Source organism: Sphaerodactylus townsendi, linkage group LG01 (assembly GCF_021028975.2).
Source record: "Sphaerodactylus townsendi isolate TG3544 linkage group LG01, MPM_Stown_v2.3, whole genome shotgun sequence".
NCBI lineage: Eukaryota > Metazoa > Chordata > Lepidosauria > Squamata > Sphaerodactylidae > Sphaerodactylus > Sphaerodactylus townsendi.
In genome coordinates this window covers 184,800,675-184,820,385 of record NC_059425.1, presented here as the reverse complement: position 1 = coordinate 184,820,385, position 19,711 = coordinate 184,800,675, and the positions used below count along the sequence as shown (strand labels likewise).

The window sequence follows — 19,711 nt, the reverse complement described above, 5'->3', positions numbered from 1 at the left end:
GCTACAATGGCCACACAGTCCACCTTACAAAGCAGCCATTTTCTCGAGGAGGACTGATCATTGTAGACTGGAGATGGGCTATAATTCTACATGTCCCAGCTGGAGGCTGACATCCCTAGAAATTTGCTTCGCAGGACTGAAGACTATACTACTGAGTACCAGTGGCGTAGCACCCACAGGGCGAAGGGGCACAACACCCCAGGCATGGCACAGGATGGCACGGGCATGGCACGGACATGGCACGGGCAGATGATAGATAGATAGATAGATAGATAGATAGATAGATAGATAGATAGATAGATAGATAGATAGATAGATAGATAGATAGATAGATAGATAGATAGATAGATAGATAGATAGATAGATAGATAGATAGATAGATAGATAGATAGATAGATAGATAGATAGATAGATAGATAGATAGATAGATAGATAGATAGATAGATAGATAGATAGATAGATAGATAGATCGGTGGGTGGGTGGGTGGGTGGGTGGGTGGGTGGATGGATGGATAAAATATGGTAGGAAAAGTGGCTGGTTGAAGCCTTGTTATATGGGAGAAATCATAAAATCCCATTTCTGAATAGAGTCTACCCCAATGTGGGCAATGTGAGATAGAATAAACCACCAATGGGTTTTCACATTGTTCTTTTTACGCTAAAGGACCTGTTGCTTGGTCTCAAGGAGCGGTACTCTGATGCTTTTAAAATATCTCTTCTGGTGGCTAAGCAAAATCCAAGAACAATGGAATCTGTCACAGGATTGTTACAGAAAGCAATAAAATAACCTGGATTGAATTATGTTCATTTCAACAGTTGCTTTTGGACTGTTCCTACCTAATTTGCCTGCTTTTGTGCTTTTTTAATGTAACTTTCAACCGGTCCCGTTTCATTTCAACCTTTTGTCATTTAAATAGGCTCAGTCTGCCTCTGGCTCCTTCCGCACGTGCAGAATAATGCGCTTTCAAACTGCTTTCGGTGCTCCTTGAAGCTGGGCGGAATGGCAAAATCCACTTGCAAACAGTTGTGAAAGAGGTTTGAAAACGCATTATTTTGCGTGTGCGGAAGGGGCCTTAGGCTCCTCAAAACCTGGAACTGTTGCTTCTGTCCCTTTTCATCCCATCCACTTTTTTGGGCCAGGGTTTCTGAAGGACCGGCTTCACTGACAAGTTCCCACCTGGGAATTAAGATCACATGGAGGGGCCTTCTGGCACATCTCACCAATCCAAGAAACTCCTCTGGCGGGAGGAAAGGACCTCCTTGGTGGCAGCCGAGCAATTGTGGAACGAGGTTCCCAGGAAGGTGTGGCCAGCCCCCTCATTTTCAATCGCTGGGAGGCAACTGAAGATTGTTTTATTTTGGACTGTGGCCCTTTCCCCACTTACCCTCGTCGGAGGGTTGCTGTGGGCAATTCACAGCGTGCGCAATTCCTGGCGCCAGCTCTCGGTTTTCATCGACTCCGCGCTCTGCGCTGAAAGTCACCAAAAGTGCTGCTTCATTTTAAAAGCGCTTGCCAGGAATTGGCGCGACGCTTGAGGGGGGCACGAGAGGCAGCTGCCGGGCGCGGCTGCTGCTCTCACCCCTGAAGTGGGGAGTGCAGCTGGACCTCGCGCTACTTTAGGAGAGTAGCGCGGGGCTTAAGGTAAGTGGGGAAAGGGCCTGTGTGTGACTAAAGCAGTTCTCAACTGTGGTCGTGAATCTGGGTCTTTTCCATGTAACCTATTTCATGAATTTCCTTCATACCGTAAACCGGTTTAACCGGTCTAAGGAAGAAAGGTGGCTAATTAATATTTGCAATAAATCAAATAAATAAGCCATCTGTACTGCGGACTAAAGGGATTCAGAGAGAACAGTACTCAGCCACAAAGCCTTTGAACAACTTGTACAAAAAACCTAATGGTATAAAAGAAGAGAAGAGTTTGGATTCCTACCCCACTTTTCAAAACAGTAAGGAGTCTCAAAGTGGCTTGCACACTCCTTCCCTTCCTCTCCACACAACAGACACTTTGTGAGGTGGGGCCGGAAGAGTTCAGAAGAGAACTGTGACTGGCCCAAGGTCACTTCATGCTTCATGTGCAGGAGTGGGAATACAAATCCAGTTCACCAGATAAGAATCTACGACGCATGTGGAGGAGGGGGGAAATCAAACCCGGTTCTCCAGATTAGAGTCCACATGCTCTTAACCACTGCACCCCACTGGGTGGCAGCCTGAAAATGTCATAAACGGCAAGTTCCCTCATTCCAGAGGAAGGGTTGGTACCCATCCCCAAAGATTCTGGAGGGGGGGCTCCCCAGACATCACGTAGGTATCATCTTCTGAACATCTTGGCACAGCTTACGACAGTTATCAAGAACCGCAAGTTATTGGCTGCTATAAATTGGTAGAAGGGAAAGCATATGCCTACTAACACATAGCAATCTGTTTTAACAACTGAGATCCTCTTAGCAATTAGCAAAGCATTATTTTGCAGTTAAGATGTACACAAATGTTTTTCTTACGGGTAAGAACTTCTTTTTTTTTAATTAGACTGGAATGAATCATGCCAAATAATTTGCTTCTTATATTATTGGCTTTGTGGTTTGTGAGTAAGCCCCAGTCGTCTCGATTTTTTTTAAAAAAAACACTCAACAGCCAAAAGATGTTTGGGTATTTTTCAGGCGGAACATGTTCCCAGCATCTTTTTGGATGCTGCTACTTGTAAAGCTGGTGTTGCATTTTGACGAAAGAGGGTGACTGGGGGATCTGGGTTCAGATCACCACATGAAGAAGAAGAAGAAGAAGAAGAAGAAGAAGAAGAAGAAGAAGAAGAAGAAGAAGAAGAAGAAGAAGAAGAAGAAGAAGAAGAAGAAGAAGAAGAAGAAGAAGAAGAAGAAGAAGAAGAAGAAGAAGAAGAAGAAGAAGAGCAGGAGTAGTTCGGATTTATACCCCCTTTTCTCTCCTGTAAGGAGACTCAAAGAGGCTTACAAGAAGAAGAAGAAGAAGAGGAGGAGTAGTTCGATTTATTCCCTTTCTCTCCTGTAAGGAGGACTCAAAGAGGCTTTACAATCCCTTTCCCTCCAATGGAAACACCCTGTGAGGTTTATGGGGATGAGAGAATGCAGAAAAACTGTGATTAGCCCAAGCTGGCGTGTGCTGGACTGCACAGGCTAATCTAGTTCCCCAGATAAGCCTCCACAGCTCAGGTGGCAGAGCGGGGAATCAAACCCAGTTCTCCAGATCAGAGTGCACCTGCTCTTAACCACTACGCCACTGCATGAGCAATCTGAGTCACTCTCTCCCACCTGAACCTACCTCACGTGGCTGTTGTGAAGTTAAAATGACCTATGTATACTGCCTCTGTTTCCTTGGAGGGAAAGGAAGAAGTATAATACATCAATATTCATGTAGATATGTAGTTATAAATACATATGCAGATGATATAGATATACATATACATTACTATAAAAACTTGTTGAAAGAAGAATGAAACAGAGCATGACTTAATGGAGCATGACTTGCTCATTAGGGATGAATTGATATGGCCAGTTTCATTTCTTCTTAAATTATATTTTTTTTTTCAAAAGAGCAGACAGACTTAGTTTAGTGCCTCACCGCCGTAGAATAAACCAAGAGACGCTACCGCTGTAAAGCATGCATAATGGCAGTCGCAAAACTATTTTATAGAGCAAAGCGTAAAACAACTTGCTGAGTTGATAGGCCATGTCTTGTGAAAGTGTAATAAAATTTGGCTTGATCTCTGGTGAAACTGACAACATCTCCACGGGAGGTGACTGCAAGGATTATGAAAGGCAGGATTATAGAGTCGGAGATGTAAGTAGTTATAAATCAGTGATGGCGAACCTATGGCACGGGTGCCAGAGGTGGCACTCAGAGCCCTCTCTGTGGGCACACAGAAAATTACCCCCCTCCCCACACACACACGTCTAGACTTGCCTGGGCCACTGAGCATAACGTGCACGCACCGTGGTGAGAAGGGAGGACTTGGCTGGCGGGCCTGGTGCCTGTACTCTGGGTGGCTGCGGCCCGGGGGAGGGGGGGTGCAGAGGAGGCAGAGATGCTAGAGAGGCACAGAGCGGTGCACGCGGGACTTGGTGGAGGTTAGAGCAGGCTGGCCTCTGCTCGAGCAGGTGGGGCACAGGAAGAGGGAGCCAACCAGTTTTTTCTAAACTAAAACCTCAGCATTCAGGTTAAATTGCCGGGTTGGCACTTTGCGATAAATAAGTGGGGTTTGGGTTGCAATTTGGGCACTCGGTCTCAAAAAGGTTCGCCATCACTGTTATAAATCGTGCATATTTAAAACATATGGCTTTTTCTCAGTCATGTGGAATCTTTTCCATCGAATTTAACATTTCCCATTCAGCGAAAAGTGTTTACCTTTCCAGTTCTCAGCGTATCTATACAATAAAGTACAGGGCTGAAGAACGTGTATATATTTGGGGCCAACAATCCATTTATGGCACATTGTGTTGCCTTCTTTTTTGTAATGTATTTATTTTTTTATTTATATCCCCCCCTTTCTCTCCTATAGGAGACTCAAAGGGGCTGACAATCTCCTTGCCCTTCCCCCCTCACAACAAACACCCTGTGAGGTAGGTGGGGCTGAGAGAGCTCCGAGAAGCTGTGACTAGCCCAAGGTCACCCAGCTGGGGCGTGTGGGAGTGCACAGGCTAATCTGGTAAACAAAAAGTCTCACGTTCAGTTCCCAGCATCTCCAGTGACAAGGATCAAGTTGTCAGGGGTGTGAAAGACATTCTAATGAGATAGTAGAGAGCAGCTGCCAGTCCATGTTGGCAATACTGCCCTTCGCAGACCGACACTTCTGACTCTGTGTAAGGCTGCTTCGTGTGGGTTTAGCAAACATTTACGCTTTCACAGTCCCCACCTTCTCGACTGTCCAGTTTTTCGGTTGTGGGGAGAGATACATTTTAATTGCACACCCAATTGTGGCGTAGTGGTTAAGAGCAGGTGCATTCTAATCTGGAGGAACCGGGTTTGATCCCCCGCTCTGCCGCCTGAGCTGTGGAGGCTTATCTGGGGAATTCAGATTAGCCTGTGCACTCCCACACACGCCAGCTGGGTGACCTTGGGCTAGTCACAGCTTCTCGGAGCTCTCGGAGCCCCACCCACCTCACAGGGTGTTTGTTGTGAGGGGGGAAGGGCAAGGAGATTGTCAGCCCCTTTGAGTCTCCTACAGGAGAGAAAGGGGGGATATAAATCCAAACTCTTCAAACTCTTTTCTTGTGAGCCTGTATTTTGCAGCGGCCTCTGGCCCAAAACAAATCAGTGCCGCCCACCAAACAGAACAGCCCATTTACTCAAGGTTAAGAGGTTAAGCAACAAACATGGGACAATCCTTTACACACACGCCTCGGCAGTTGAAATTAATGGGAGCTGCACGAAAGCTGTGCTTGGAATAATTAATAGCAGTGACAATTAAGGGCATGATATTCCAGCAGTCGCTGAACCGGTACGTCGTGGAGGCTGTTTTGTCATTGTAATGAAGGAGATTACACAACGTCACTCTTTCCAATAGGCACTGGTTTTGACCAGAGGTGGGATCCAGCAGGTTCTCACAGGTTCCCAAGAGTAGGTTACTAATTATTTGTGTGTGCCGAGAGGGGGTTACTAATTGGTGATTTTGCCACGTGATTTTTGCCTCAGTTACGCCCCTCCTCTCAGCAGTAGCGCGCAGAACTTGAAGCAGTCTAGCAGGAGGTGCACCGGTGTGCGTGGCAGCCTGTGCCTGCGTGCATTCGTTTCCCGCCCAAGGACCAGCGCAGCGGCTGCATCCTTGCCACAACCCCGCCCAGGAATGCCCCACTTCCGGAATGCCCGGGCTGTGCCCCCGTCGTGCCCTGCCCAGCCCCATTGGCACTACGCCACAGTTGGAATCCCACCACCATGGGAACCTGTTACTAAAATTTTTGGATCCCACCACTGGTTTTGACCCAGCAGACTGACTCCGGAAAAAAGGGTTCTGCCTTGTCTTGGCTTTAGCCAGCCAGGTACCTGAGAAGTCAAAATGTCCTGAACCACTTGGAACGTTGGCTATCCTGTATCCTATCATGCAGCAGATGTAAATGGTGGTAAGAAATGTAGCACGGTCCACTAGCTTTGGGAAATGCATAAAAAGATGTGTGCTCCTTCACATGAGCAGTGAACTTTAAAATGATGAACCAGCCAGAACAGGGCAGAAGTGGTCTGCTGTTGTCTTCCTCTGCACAGTAACTCTGGACTTCCTTGGTGGTCACCCATCCATTTACCAAACAGGGCTGGCCCTGGTAAGTTTTCAAGGTCAGGTGTGAACAGTGTAGTCTGTGCACTGAAAGCAAACCCTACCCCCTAATAGTTTCTCTACCTAACTGGCAGTAGTTTTAAAATATATATTTTCACTATAATAATAATAATAATAATAATAATAATAATAATAATAATAATAATAATAAGAAGAAGAAGAAGAAGAAGAAGAAGAAGAAGAAGAAGAAGAAGAAGAAGAAGAAGAAGAAGAAGAAGAAGAGTTTGGATTTATATCCCCCCTTTCTCTCCTGCAGGAGACTCAAAGGGGCTTACAATCTCCTTGCCCTTCCCCCCTCACAACAAACACCCTGTGAGGTAGGTGGGGCTGAGAGAGCTCCAAGAAGCTGTGACTAGCCCAAGGTCACCCAGCTGGCATGTGTGGGAGTGTACAGGCTAATCTGAATTCCCCAGATCAGCCTCTACAGCTCAGGCAGCAGAGCTGGGAATCAAACCCGGTATTTCTGTCTCTGAAAACAAATTGTATACTGCACAAAGACTATTTCACTTTATTGGGAAAATACAGTGAAGCTTCAGTGTCTTAGGAAAGAGGAAACTTTGGCTGGGCTAGAGAAAAAAATGGCAGAATAAAGAAAGTGGAGACTTCCAGGTTTCTGGGCAAATTATCTGGGCTGCTCCAAGCTGATCCGCCATTGAGCTGGGGGTTAAACTAGATGGCCTGTATAGCCCCTTCCAGTTCTATGCTTCTATGAATGTACAGTCTCCCAGTGGTGTAGCGCCCACGGGGGGGGGTGACACCCTGGGCGCGCCCTGGTGCAGGGGCATGGCCGGGGCCTTCCAGGGTCTTCCGGGCCTTCTGGGGGCCTTCCGGGGCAGGGGGGCAGGAGGTGTTGCGGCAGGGGTGCAGGGCACGTGCACGCCTCGGGCACATTTCCCCCTCACTCCCCCCCCCCCGCAATCTCCCTTTTTATCTTTTTATTGATACTTCTTTGTTTCTCCCTCACTTCCAGCATTACATTTCTGTCAAATACAGAGGATTGCCAGCTCTGGACTGGAAACTTCCTGGAGATTTTTGGGGGTGGAGTCTGAAGAGGGTGGGGTTTGGAGAGAGGAGGGACCTGAGTGGGTTCTGCTGCCATAGACTCCACCCTCCAAAGCAGCCATTTTCTCCACGAGCTTCAGGAGAAAAGCAAACCTTCCGGCAAATGAGGCAATGGAGCGGCAGAGTGGATTGTGCCACTTCACACGATAATATGGGGTTATTTATTTATTTTGTTTAAAATATTTGTTCGGCACCTTTTTGCCATGCGGTATTCAGTAGACATAAAACAATACGAATGAAACACCTCGAAATGCTCGCCCTGTGTTATGATCTTTGCATGCGGAAAATTAGCACAGCAAACCAAGAGAGGAGTTACAATCTGTCTTGCTGCAGAGCTACGTGTCCAGAGGTGGGATCCAGCAGGTTTTCACCAGTTCCCGAGAGTGGGTTACTAATTATTTGTGTGTGCCGAGAGGGGGTTACTAATTGGGTCCACTTTTCCATCTCCCCGCCCTCGCCTCCCCGAGAGGCATACTGCCTTTGAATGTGAAGGTTCCATATAGCAATTGCGACTAATAATGTAACTCCCTGAACTAGGTTAATCCCTTTCAGGTACTGCAATTCATGGATTCTCAGCCTTTCGTATCTTTTATCCCATCAGTTTCTAGCAAAGAACCTGTGTGTTTCACCATTGCTGTGTTCAGATTTGTGAGTTGGGGCATTTTCTATAATGTGATGATGATTTAGAAATGACCTGGTGCAAAAAAAATGTTGGGGTCGTGGTGGGGTGGCTGCCCATGGGGGGGCATCCAACTCAGGTTTTGCCCAGGGCTCAGGTTTGCCTAGGTACGCCTCTGCCCCCTTGCTGAGGGGGGGCTGGCGAGGGAACCTGTTACTAAAATTTTTGGAACCCCCCCCCCACTGTACGTGTCTGCTTGCAAAGGGCCATTCAAAGCTGAAGGCACCACCTGCATTCTCAAGTGGAGGAATCCTCGTGGCTTGGCTACTGACTCCCATGCACACTACCTGGTGTGAAAGGCGTCTCTAAATATTTATGAAATGGTTTGCTTGTTCATTTGATACTGATCTTGCCTGTCTTCCATGGATTCAGTGGGGTCTCCTATTCCATGCAAATAGTTATGACCAGTGGTTAAGAGCAATGAACTCTAATCTGGAGAACCAGATTTGTGTCAGGATATTGAAAATTGCAAGGTGGTCATATGCCGGTCTGGAATGACTGGAATGTAACAGTCAGCAGAATTGTAAAGGTCAGAGCCTCTCTGTCTGGGTCTGTAATGATTGGCATGTAACAGTCAGCAGAAATGAAAAGGTCACAGACCAGGAGGATGAGATCCTCTAGCTAATGATTGGCTGGACAAAACTATATAAGTAGACTGCATACCCAATTTAGTATCTTCGCCTTCAGGTTCGGGCTCAGATTGTTGTCAGAGTAGAGAGTGGATAGTTATTAGATGAGTAAAAACATTGTTATTTTGTTCCTTTGAGTAACAAAAGATAAAGTATTCCTGTTGGAACGAAATCTACTGTCTGAGTGTTTTTATTTTCTTATACTGCAAGCAGTTACCTCCCGAGCTTTTCAGCAAGGGTGAGTTGGCACCTCGTCCTTCCACTGTGCACTAGGCCAACAATTTGTTTCCCCACTCCTCCACAGGAGCAGTGGAATCTTATCTGCTGAACTGGATGTGTTTCCCCACTCCTGCACATGAAGCCGGCTGGGTGACCTTGGACGAGTCACAGTTCTCTCAGAACTCTCTCAGCCCCACCTACCTCACCAGGTGCCTATTGTGGGGAGGCCATTTGTCAGCTGAGCTGCCTTAGGGTTAAGAGACTCCTTATAGCTGGAAAAAAAACAGGATCTAAATCCCAATTCCTCCTCCTCTTCCTCCATTTTCTTCTGACAGCAATCCTGCGAAGTAAGTAAGGATGAGAAAAAGTGACTGACTCAAGATCAGCAGAGGACTTGGTCTCCCTGAGAGTTCAGATCCGATTGCTGTACGATGCTACTTCTCAGCGGATTCACATCTGAATACTTGGGACAGGACGGTCTCCAATCCAAAGAGGGAGCACAAAGTGAACACTTTTTCATTGGGCCAGGTAAGCAAAAGAGGCGTGCTCATTCTGAGAAGTAGGGTTGCCAGCCAGTTGTGGGATCCAAAAATTTTAATAAGAGGTTCCGATGGTGGTGGGATTCAAACAGTGGCGCCACCGCACACACGCACCTCCAGTCCCTATTGGGCAGGGAGGTTGCTTTAGTAGCCCCTTCTCGGCACGTGGAAAAATTAGTAACCACTTCTAGAGAAGTGGTGAGAACTGGTTGGATCCCACCTCTGTTGCCAGCCACCAGGTGGGGCCTGAAGGTCTCCCAGAATTGGAGTGTCGGGGGGTTCCCGGGCTGTATGGCCGTGTTCCAGTAGCATTTTCTCCTGATGGTTCACCTGCATCATTGGCTGGCGTCTTCCGAGGATCCTTCAGAGGAAACATCAGGAGGAAATTCTACTGGAACACAGCCACACAGCTCAGAAACCCCCCAACACTCCAGTGGTTCCGACCATAAAAGCCTTCAACAATACATCTCCCAGAATTACCGCTGACCTCCAGACTATAGAGATCAATTCCCCTGGAGAAAATGACTGCTTCAGAGGGTGGACCCTACGACATTCAAACTTCAAAGACCTTTATTAGGCATCCAGAGAAAATACAGATAAAACTGTGCAGTAGTATGATCCACAGTGTGACGGGGTAAAACAACTGCTCATAGTTCATACAGTACAAACTTCAAGAAAATAAGTAAATAAAGGGAGAGCCAGAAACTTATTTCACAATATCGAGCAGGAACTTGGCCACCATTTTCAACTGCCTGGGATCCTCATCGTTCAGGAGGCGGTTCAATTTGGAATATGGAGGGCACAAGTAAGTCGGTGTTGAAAAAAACAAACTAGGTCTGAGATCTGTGAATTTGGGGCAGACTAATCAAACATGCTCCAAAGATTCCTCAGAGGTTGAGCAATATGGACATGTACGCTTTTTCTGTGAGTATGCCATGAATCTCTCCGGGGAGAATGTACGAGGGAACGTGTTTGTTCTTGCTCTGGTGAATAACCACCTAGTCAAGCAACATGTTTCTGAGACATTATAACCAACTAAGGCCCCTCTCCAAACTCGGCCCACCTTAAGCTTCACCTCCAAGTCTTCAGAAATTCCCCACCTGGAGCTGAGAAGAAGAAGAAGAAGAAGAAGAAGAAGAAGAAGAAGAAGAAGAAGAAGAAGAAGAAGAAGAAGAAGAAGAAGAAGAAGAAGAAGAAGAAGAAGAAGAAGAAGAAGAAGAAGAAGAAGAAGAAGAAGAAGAAGAAGAAGAGGAGGAGGAGGAGGAGGAGGAGGAGGAGGAGGAGGAGGAGGAGGAGGAGGAGTTTGGATTTATATCCCCCCTTTCTCTCCTGCAGGAGACTCAAAGGGGCTTTCAATCTCCTTGCCCTTTCCCCCTCACAACAAACACCCTGCGAGGTAGGTGGGGCTGAGAGAGCTCCAAAAAGCTGTGACTAGCCCATGGTCACCCAGCTGGCATGTGTGGGAGTGCACAGGCTAATCTGAATCCCGCAGATAAGCCTCCACAGGTCAAGCAGCAGAGAGGGGGGAATCAAACCCAGTTCCTCCAGATTAGAATGCACCTGCTCTTAACCACTATGCCACAAGCCCAGCACTGTGAGAGAAAACGCTTTGGCTTTGATAACAGTACCATGACAAAGACCACGTTGAGTCCACCGAAAACAAAGAAAGACGTCACCCTGCTTAGCATTCTGCTAGTGGTAATGTTCTGCTCGTGGTGGCAAATTGCCCCGGGGGGGAGGGGAAATTCGAGACATGCCTTTCCCCGTCTGAAAGCAAGTGACGAAATCAATCCAGGTACACTCTGCAAACCGTAGAAAGAGGGTATATGCGTTGATCTGTCAAAACACGATTAAAACCATTTCATTGAAGGGTATAAAGTCTACCTACAGACACAAACACTATTTGCTCATTCCAGACACCTACACTGTTATTAAAAAAAATAAGTCTAGCAAATCCAATATATAAAAAAAGAAAAAGTGTTGAGCCAGCAGAAACAGCACTCCGGTTAAATATTAACCAGATGGGAGAGAGGGCCGTTCCTCCTTTGCTGGGAAATCAATTATTAAAGAAACAAAGTCTTCATTACTAAATAAACTTTTTAAAAACCTCTATGCAGACAACTGATCTGTGTGTGTGTGTGTGTGAGAGAGAGAGAGAGAGAGAGAGAGTGAGTGAGAGAGAGAGAGAGAGAGAGAGAGAGAGAGAGAGAGAGAGAGAGACCCCCCTACGTGAACAGTGCCCATTACAATCAATAAACCATACTGTGTGTCAGTAGGAAAGACACACTTGAGTTCTTTATTGTTACCTTCCTTGAATACTCCCACCCTGGACAGAGCTGAGAAAAACAAAAAAAAAACCCAACTTTTTTTTCAGGGAAGGCTGCAACCGACAGACCCAGAATTTGGAAACACTCCAAATCAAGCCAGCATATCTACTCTGTTCCAGAACCATTCCAGATTTCCTAAAAGCAAAAAAGGATCCTTAGATGCCCACAGACTAACTGTATCTATGACCGCTGAAACCACACACTGTTACATCAGAGAACTCATACCGCCTGCAAAGAACTGACCGTTGTGGGTTTTCTGGGCTACGTAGCCATGGTCTGGTAGTTTGGGCACCTAAAGTTTCGCCCGCATCTACAGCTGGCATCTTAACAGGTACGTCACGTCGAGATGTGTGTTCTCTCCATTGCACAGTGTGGGGGAATAGCCTGTAAAACCCACAACAGCCAGGAGATAGCAACAATCCGGCCAGGGACTCTCCCGGAATAATCACTCGATTGAAGCGAGCAGCGTGAGACCCCTTGGCAAAATCGGATGTCTAAATTTGAACTAAGCAAGGGGGGGTGGGATGGGGGGGGCATAAGCCAGTGGGCTTTCCCTAGCCAAGCAGCTCTGCCCAAGCATCCCAGCAAAGGAGAAATCAAGGACTTGCTGCTGAATTTATTCTCACGCAGGGTGGGCAGGGAAGAAACGTGCAGCTTTTCAATAATGCAAGACGATTTCTCTTCCCAGAATCACGGTGCATGTCAGATGAGAGGGAGACGAAGTAGGAGAGGATAAGAAAGCATCTCCTTGAGGCTCGTTTTTAGTCCCCAAGCCTCTCAAGTGGTGCTGTTAGGAGACTAACAGAGCCTTCCCAAGCAGACGTAGGCTCTTCTGAATCCATTAAAGCCAACAGGCTTAGAAGAAGGTAAACTCTGTTTAGGATTGTACTGACATTCTACAGGCAGGTAGTTGGGTGTAAGCTCTGCTGTACCCTGTGATTTACTTCCAAGTAAACACGGATAGGGATCAGGCTGGTGGGAATATTCATTAGCATTACAGAGGGCTCAGTAAACATTTTTGGAGGCTGGTCGTTCTTTGCATCTGTAAGGATTAACTTCTAAGTGAAACCAATCCTGGTTTCCCCTAAAACAAGGAAGGGAAGCCCAGATAAGCAACTTTTGCTAACAATTGTAGGAAATGAACTTGGATTTCCAGCTCCTTCCAACAAGGCTGGGCGTTCAAGGCTGCTTCTGGTTACACCCTATTAACAGACTCCTATGGGCATAGCCTCACTCACCAATGGGAGGCTGGTTGGAGTCTCAAGTATTCTCAACAGAAACGGCCAAGCTTCATCTCTTCGTCTTTGTTCTCTCCGCATTTTGCAGATTGCCTCAAATGTAAGGGTCCATTTTGTTAACAGAAGAATGACCACCCAGAGGAATTGATACCCTGTTTCCCCGAAAAGAAGAAGAAGAAGAAGAAGAAGAAGAAGAAGAAGAAGAAGAAGAAGAAGAAGAAGAAGAAGAAGAAGAAGAAGAAGAAGAAGAAGAAGAAGAAGAAGAAGAAGAAGAAGGAAGAAGAAGAAGAAGAAGAAGAAGAAGAAGAAGAACAGGAGGGGAGAGGAGGAGGAGGAGGAGGAGGAGGGAGGAGGGAGGAGGAGGTGATTTATACCCCCTTCCCTCCTGTAGGAGACCCAAAGGGGCTTACAATCTCCTTGCCCCTTCCTCCCTCGGCCACAACAAACACCCCTGTGAGGTGCTGGTGGGTGCGGGGCTTCGGAGGAGGAGCCTCCTCAGAGAAACTGTGACTAGCCCAAGGTCACCCAGCTGGCGTGTGTGGGAGTGTACAGGCTAATCTGAATTCCCCAGATAAGACTCCACAACTCAAGTGGCAGAGCTGGGAATCAAACCCGGTTCCTCCAGATCAGAGTGCACCTGCTCTTAGCCACTGCTCTTAGCCACTATGTCACTGCTGCTCCCCGTGTCTTATATGAATTTTTGCTCCCAAAGATGTGCTATGTCTTATTTTCAGGGGATGTCTTATTTTTCTGGTGTTCTGTTCGACGGGCATGCTTCCAAACAAAACTTTGCTACGTCTTACTTTCGGGGGATGCTTTATATTTAGCACTTCAGCAAAACCTCTACTACGTCTTATTTTCAGAGGATGTCTTATTTTCGGGGAAACAGGGTAGGTGCAGCAGCCGAGAAGACATTGAAGAACCCCAGACCGAGACTTTTCTCACCATTCAGATGTAACCCAAGCATCATAGGAAAGACAATCACATGACCCGGCCAACTCCATCAAACCCTGCCCTCCAGGAATCCAGACTGTTGGGAATCCCCTTTGCCTCAACCTGAACGACTCAGGCTAGCACTCTCTCATCAGCTCTTGGAAGCTAACCAGTGTTGGTCCTGGTTAGTACCTCATTAGCAGGCATGGCAAACCACATCTGCCTGACCTGGTTGACCCAGGTTTGCCCAATCATATCAGGTCACAGAAGCTAAGCAGGGTCGGCCCCAGTTAGTATTCGGAGGGGAGACCACCATGAAATTTCAAGGTTTCTTACACAGAGGCAGGCAATGGCAAAGGACCTCTGCCTTGATCTAGATGACCCAGGTTAGCCTGATTTCATCAGCTCTAAAAAGGTATTCCCCGGTTAGCACTTGGATGGGGAGGCTACCAAGGAAGTCCAGGGTTGTTATGCAGAGGCAGGCAACAGCAAACCACCTGCGCCCTGACCTGGATGGCCCTGACTAGCCAGATCATGTCAGGCTGTAGAAGTTAAATCGGGTTAGTGGAGGGGAGACCACCATGGAATTTCAGGGTTGCCTATGCAGAGGCAGGCAATGGCAAATGGCCTCTGCTGTAACCTGGATGGCAAAGGCTAGCTTGATTTTGCCATATCTCAGAAGCCAAGCAAGGGTGGCCCTTGTTAGTACTTGGAGGAGATACCACTAGGGGAGTCCAGGATAGCCATGCAGAGACAGGTAATAGTCAACCACCTCTGCACGGCTCTTTCCTTGAAGACCTCTTGAAGGGTCGCCATTCATTAGCTGCAACCTAAGGCCACTTTCCACCAATGCTGATCCCCCTTCTTCCCAGAATTCCTCCATATGGGAGCTTGTTCCTCACATCAGACCGGCCATTTGTTTTGCATGCATCTTTCTAATGCACCCGCTGCTGAGGTGAGACAATGTCACTCTGAGCATCCCCGAGCACTGTATGATCTTCATTAACACCCACTCATCCCCAACTACGCACTCATTGGAAGAGCTCATTCCAACTCCAGCTGAAGTGAACTGGGAGAGCCCACCTTTGGCTGCAACAAAACCAGGACTGGATCCTTCTTGCATAACTGCCAGTGGGAGGGAGCAGAGAGAGAAATGTTGGCTCAGCGCCTCTCCCCGTCTCAGCCTTTTGAGTGGGATTTTGCCCCTCTCTTCCAAGAATTTTGCAGGAACGATGCCAATCCGAATGGATAATCAAACAGTCTGCTTTGACCGAATTACTGAAGCGGGAACCAAACTAGCTCTTTCAACCAGGAGAGAAAGGAATCAGAACGGTTCTGTTCTCTATGAGTGAGCTGTCTCCACACTCATCCAACAGTTGCCCTTTGCCTTAGAATCCCCCACCAGACATATCTGCATGGTGCTTGGTGCCACAGTGACCAAAACTGTCTTTGGATTACAATGCAAGGTGGAAGCTCTTGAGACTGAGCTCTCCTTTGCAGAACTCCTTAAAGCAGCGGTTCTCAACCTGTGGGTCGCGACCCCTTTGGGGGTCGAACGACCCTTTCACAGGGGTTGCCTAAGACTCTCTGCATCAGTGTTCTCCATCTGTAAAATGGATAAATGTCAGGGTTGGGGGTCACCACAACATGAGGAACTGTGTCAAAGGGTCGCGGCATTAGGAAGGCTGAGAACCACTGCCTTAAAGGAATGCTTCAAGGCAAAAGGCAGACATATATCCCGATCCCTTCATGAGGATTCTGAGAGGAAAGACCTTCCCCTAGTCTACACCACCCCCGCCCCCATGATTCAGGAGTAGGGTTGGAGATTCGGCCAATCCGAATCCATTGATCTGAATCTGGGCCGAATCCGAATTGGAACGAATCTGGCTGGTATTGACCAACCCTATTCAGGAGAACTGAGCTGGCCAATTTCACCGGCAACTGATTAGGTTCCCAAGTAAGCATGTGGAGACAACTCCTTGGTATCCAAGTAGCCCTGACCTGACTCCTCAGAGATCAGCCTCTGTTTACACTGGGGTGCTTGCCCAGCCAGCATCCTAAGCTTCCCACATCTTAGAAACCACTGGGGAAAGCACCATCCATTGCAGCTGACTTATGGCTGCCCTGTAGGGTTTTCAAGGCAAGAGACATTCAGAGGCAATTTGCCACTGACTGCCTCTGTGTAGCAACCCTGGACCTTCTTGGTGGTCTCCCATCCCAGGACTAACCTGGGTTGACCTCCTTAACTTTTGGGGTGGCCAGTCCAGCCCATCCAGGTCAAGGCAAAAGATGTTCAGAGGTGGTTTGCCATTGCCAGCCTGTGTTCAGCATCCACTTCCTTGGTGGTTTTCCCTCCAAGTATTAACAAGGGCCAACCCTGCTTGGCTTCTGAGATCTAATGAAATTAGGCTAGCTGGGGCCATCCAGGTCAGGGCAGAGGCCATTTGCCATTGCCTGTCTCTGAGTAAGCAACCCTGAAACCCCATGGTGATCTCCCCTCCAGGGACCAACCTGGGCAATCCAGGTCAAGGTACTTTAGAACCTGCCAAGGCACGTTAGAAGCAGTTGTAGGGATCTTCTGACTCAATCCCAAGGAGGCGTGTAGGAAGAATCCTCTTCATATCGTGTGGCTTGGCAAATCCTTTGCTCAAAACAATCTTTCCAAAGGTGAGGGAGAGCGGGAAGCTGGATCACATGCACTCAACCGCAGGCAAGAGTTTCAAAGAGCTCGGAGCTACAGCCTCTCCCCTGCTGCAAAAGGCATGCACCGACCTTTCCAACTTTGCAAGAGGGATTCCCCCGATATCATGCAAAACCCGTTCGCCAGGCTGGTTCAAAGGAGAACGAGGAAACAAAGGAGAGGCTCTTACCTTCCTGACCCCACTGAAGCCATACTCTGCAGCCAGCTGCTTGGCCTCGGCTTCTGCCCCTTTGTGAATCTCCACCAGAAAATGGTTCGTGTAGACAGCCCTTTCCGAAGCCAAGGCAAGGCAAAGCAGCCCCAGGAAAAAGAGGCCGGCAGTCTTCCCCGAGGGAACAGGGTCTGCCTTCATGACTGTGTGCGCACCGGGGATGCCAGGGAGTTGGAGAGAACTGGAGAAAGAGAAGGAATTGACGGAGGGAGGGACCTGGGGTGGGGTGGGGGGAGTCCCAGCCGTGCGGCAGGGGCAGGCAGCAAATCAACGGGTGCTGCCCTTCAGCATCTCCCCGCCCGGCCGAGAGGGGGAATCCAGCGGGCTGGCGCCTCCTGCGACTATTCCGCGGCGTGTGCGCGCCAGATGCCAGCTCTGCATTTCTTTTTTTTCCTCCCGGTCGGCTCCGCCTCGTCGCTCCTCCGGCGGCGGCGGCTCAGAGCCAGCGCCAACCGGGGCGAGGGGGGGCCGCCGGGCCGCCAATCCCTTCCTAGAGAGGCGGGGGTGGAGGGGGGAGCTCGGGCCTCCCTCCGCCTCCTAGTTTTAGACGCTCTCCGGAGGGCGGGCGTTGCGCGGGGGAGCCGAGAGGCCAGCCCTGCCCGAGGCGGCCGCGCTCCGATTTCAGGACCGCGGAGAGCTCCCCCGGCCCGATTTCAGCACCGCGGAGAGGTCGCCTCGACCCCCGATTTCAGCCCCACTTAGAGTCCCGCGTCTAGAATTCAGCACCTTGGGGAGCTCCCCCCGCCCCGCGCCCCGATCTCAGCACCTCAGAGAGCTCCCCCGCCTCCCGATTTCAGCACCTCGGAGAGCCCCGCGTCTAGAATTCAGCACCTTGGGGAGCTCCCCCACCCCCTCGCCCCGATCGCAGCACCTCAGAGAGCTCTCCCTGCGCCCCGATTTCAGCACCTCGGAGAGTTCCCTCCGCTTTTCCGGCCCGCGGCCGTGGCGAAGGGAAGAGCCCCGGAAGAAAGAAGCACCCGGCCTTTTGCCTGGGCATTCCTGGAGGGACTCGGCCCCGCCCTGCCCCCTCCCAAATCAAGGGCTTCCCTCTCCTCCAAGCCGGCGCGTGGTTGCTTTGCTGCGGAAGAATTTGGAGGAAGGCTCCCCTTCTCCAGGGCAGTTTTTGTGGAGACGCTGGAAAAGGATGGGATGATTTTGTGATAGCAGGGGAGGGGGAAGTGAGAAAGGGTCAATGGGTGTTTTCCCTTCCTCCAGTCTATCAGTGCCTGCTTATTGACCATTCTCCATTGAGAGGCAAAGGGTACATTGCAAGACACTTTGTGAGGGTTCATGGCCACTGAAATAAATGTGGTCGATTAGAGCGTTAGCTCCAAGAGAGATAATAGTCCAACGGTGTAGCAATTAAGGGGTCAAACTAGGACCTGGATTCCTATCCCCATATATACATCAAATCCACACAAGCATATGAAGCTACTACTTACTGTGTCAAGCAATTTGTTTGTCAAGGGCAGCAGCTAGCCAGGGTCTCAGATCAGTGCAGCGCAGTGCAAGATTGTCCACGTTAGCTTGATCACATCAGATCTCGGAAGCTAAGCAGGGTTGGCCTTGGTTGGATTGGAAACCACCAAGGCAGTCCAGGGTCCCTGTGCAGGGGCAAGCAACGGCAAACTGACTCTGAACATTTCTTGTCTTGAAAGCTCTACAGGAGCACCCTAAGCCAACTGCAATTTGATGGCAAAAAATGTGCATCTATGTGTATAGCAAGACAGACCATTGGTCCATCAAGGTCAGTGGCAGCTGCTCTCCAGAGTCACAGGCAGAGATCTTTCACACCACCTACTGCCTTTCCCTTTTAAGTGGATGTACTGGGGATTGAACTTGGAACCTTCTGCTTGTGCTCTTCCACCGAATAGTGCCCCATTTCCAAAGCACCCATAGCCATCCCAGCAACACAGATGAGCACATGAAGCTGCCTTATACTGAATCAGACCCTCAGCCCATCAAGGTCAGTCTTGTGAACTGGTGGCAGTTGTCCAGTCTCAGGCTGAGATCTTTCCCATCATCTACCACCAGACCCCTTTTAACTGGAGGTGCCAGTGATTGAACTTGGAACCTTCTGCATACAAAGTAGATGCTCTTCCATTGAACCAATGCCCCATGCCTCAAACTGCGGTGGAGTGGTAATGAACTCATTCCACAATAGACTCATTCCATTCCCTCCCTCCCTAACTTTTAGGGCTGTTTTGTGGGACGGGAATGGAACAAAGGAGAAGAGCCCAGGGGTGTCAAACTCGTGACCCTCCAGATGTTCATGAACTACAATTCCCATCAGTCCCTCCCAACATGAGCATTGGCTATACTGGGGAGGGCTGGTGGGAACTGTAGTTCATGAACATCTGGAGGGCCGCAAGTTTGACACCTGTGATTCACTGTACTAATCTCCTTGGATGAACTGTGGGATTAAAATGTGACCAATAAAACAAGAAGACAAGAAGAGAGCTCTGCAAAGCCCTGAGGAAACAAGCCAACCCTTCAAGTTGATTGAGGCTATTTGTTTTCCTTCTCTCGAGTATACATAGGTGAACAATGGGAGGGGCAACATTTGTGATCATGTTTTAAAATAAAACACAATGCTCATCGACAACTGAGACCTATTCTAATTCTGACCTCTCCAAATAGGGCATCATGCAGTTCTGGCCATGTTGCATAATCTGTCATTGCTTGACTAAGGAAATCAGTGAAAAGAAATGCATTCATCATTTTAAAGAAGATTTGCTGGATCATATCTCTCCCCTACCTCTGCTCCCAGAAACCATCCTCAAGAGTTCTGGGCAGTCTGCTAGAATGTGTTGTATAGATGAATCTAACCATCCACTAAATTGTTCTTTAGCCCTGACGTCTTTATGCTTTCAAATG

General features: G+C 48.6%; 1 protein-coding gene across 1 annotated transcript in view; it reads right to left on the bottom strand.

Moving 5' to 3' along the window:
- The window catches only part of PCSK2 (proprotein convertase subtilisin/kexin type 2), a 61,392-nt gene extending 44,067 nt beyond the window's left edge, over nt 1-17,325 (bottom strand). Inside the window, exon 1 of the mRNA XM_048506441.1 lies at nt 16,793-17,325. Coding sequence (XP_048362398.1) covers nt 16,793-16,975 — 183 coding nt within the window. The 5' untranslated portion in view covers nt 16,976-17,325. The remainder of the gene's footprint in view (nt 1-16,792) is intronic.
- Nucleotides 17,326-19,711: the final 2,386 nt, after the last annotated feature.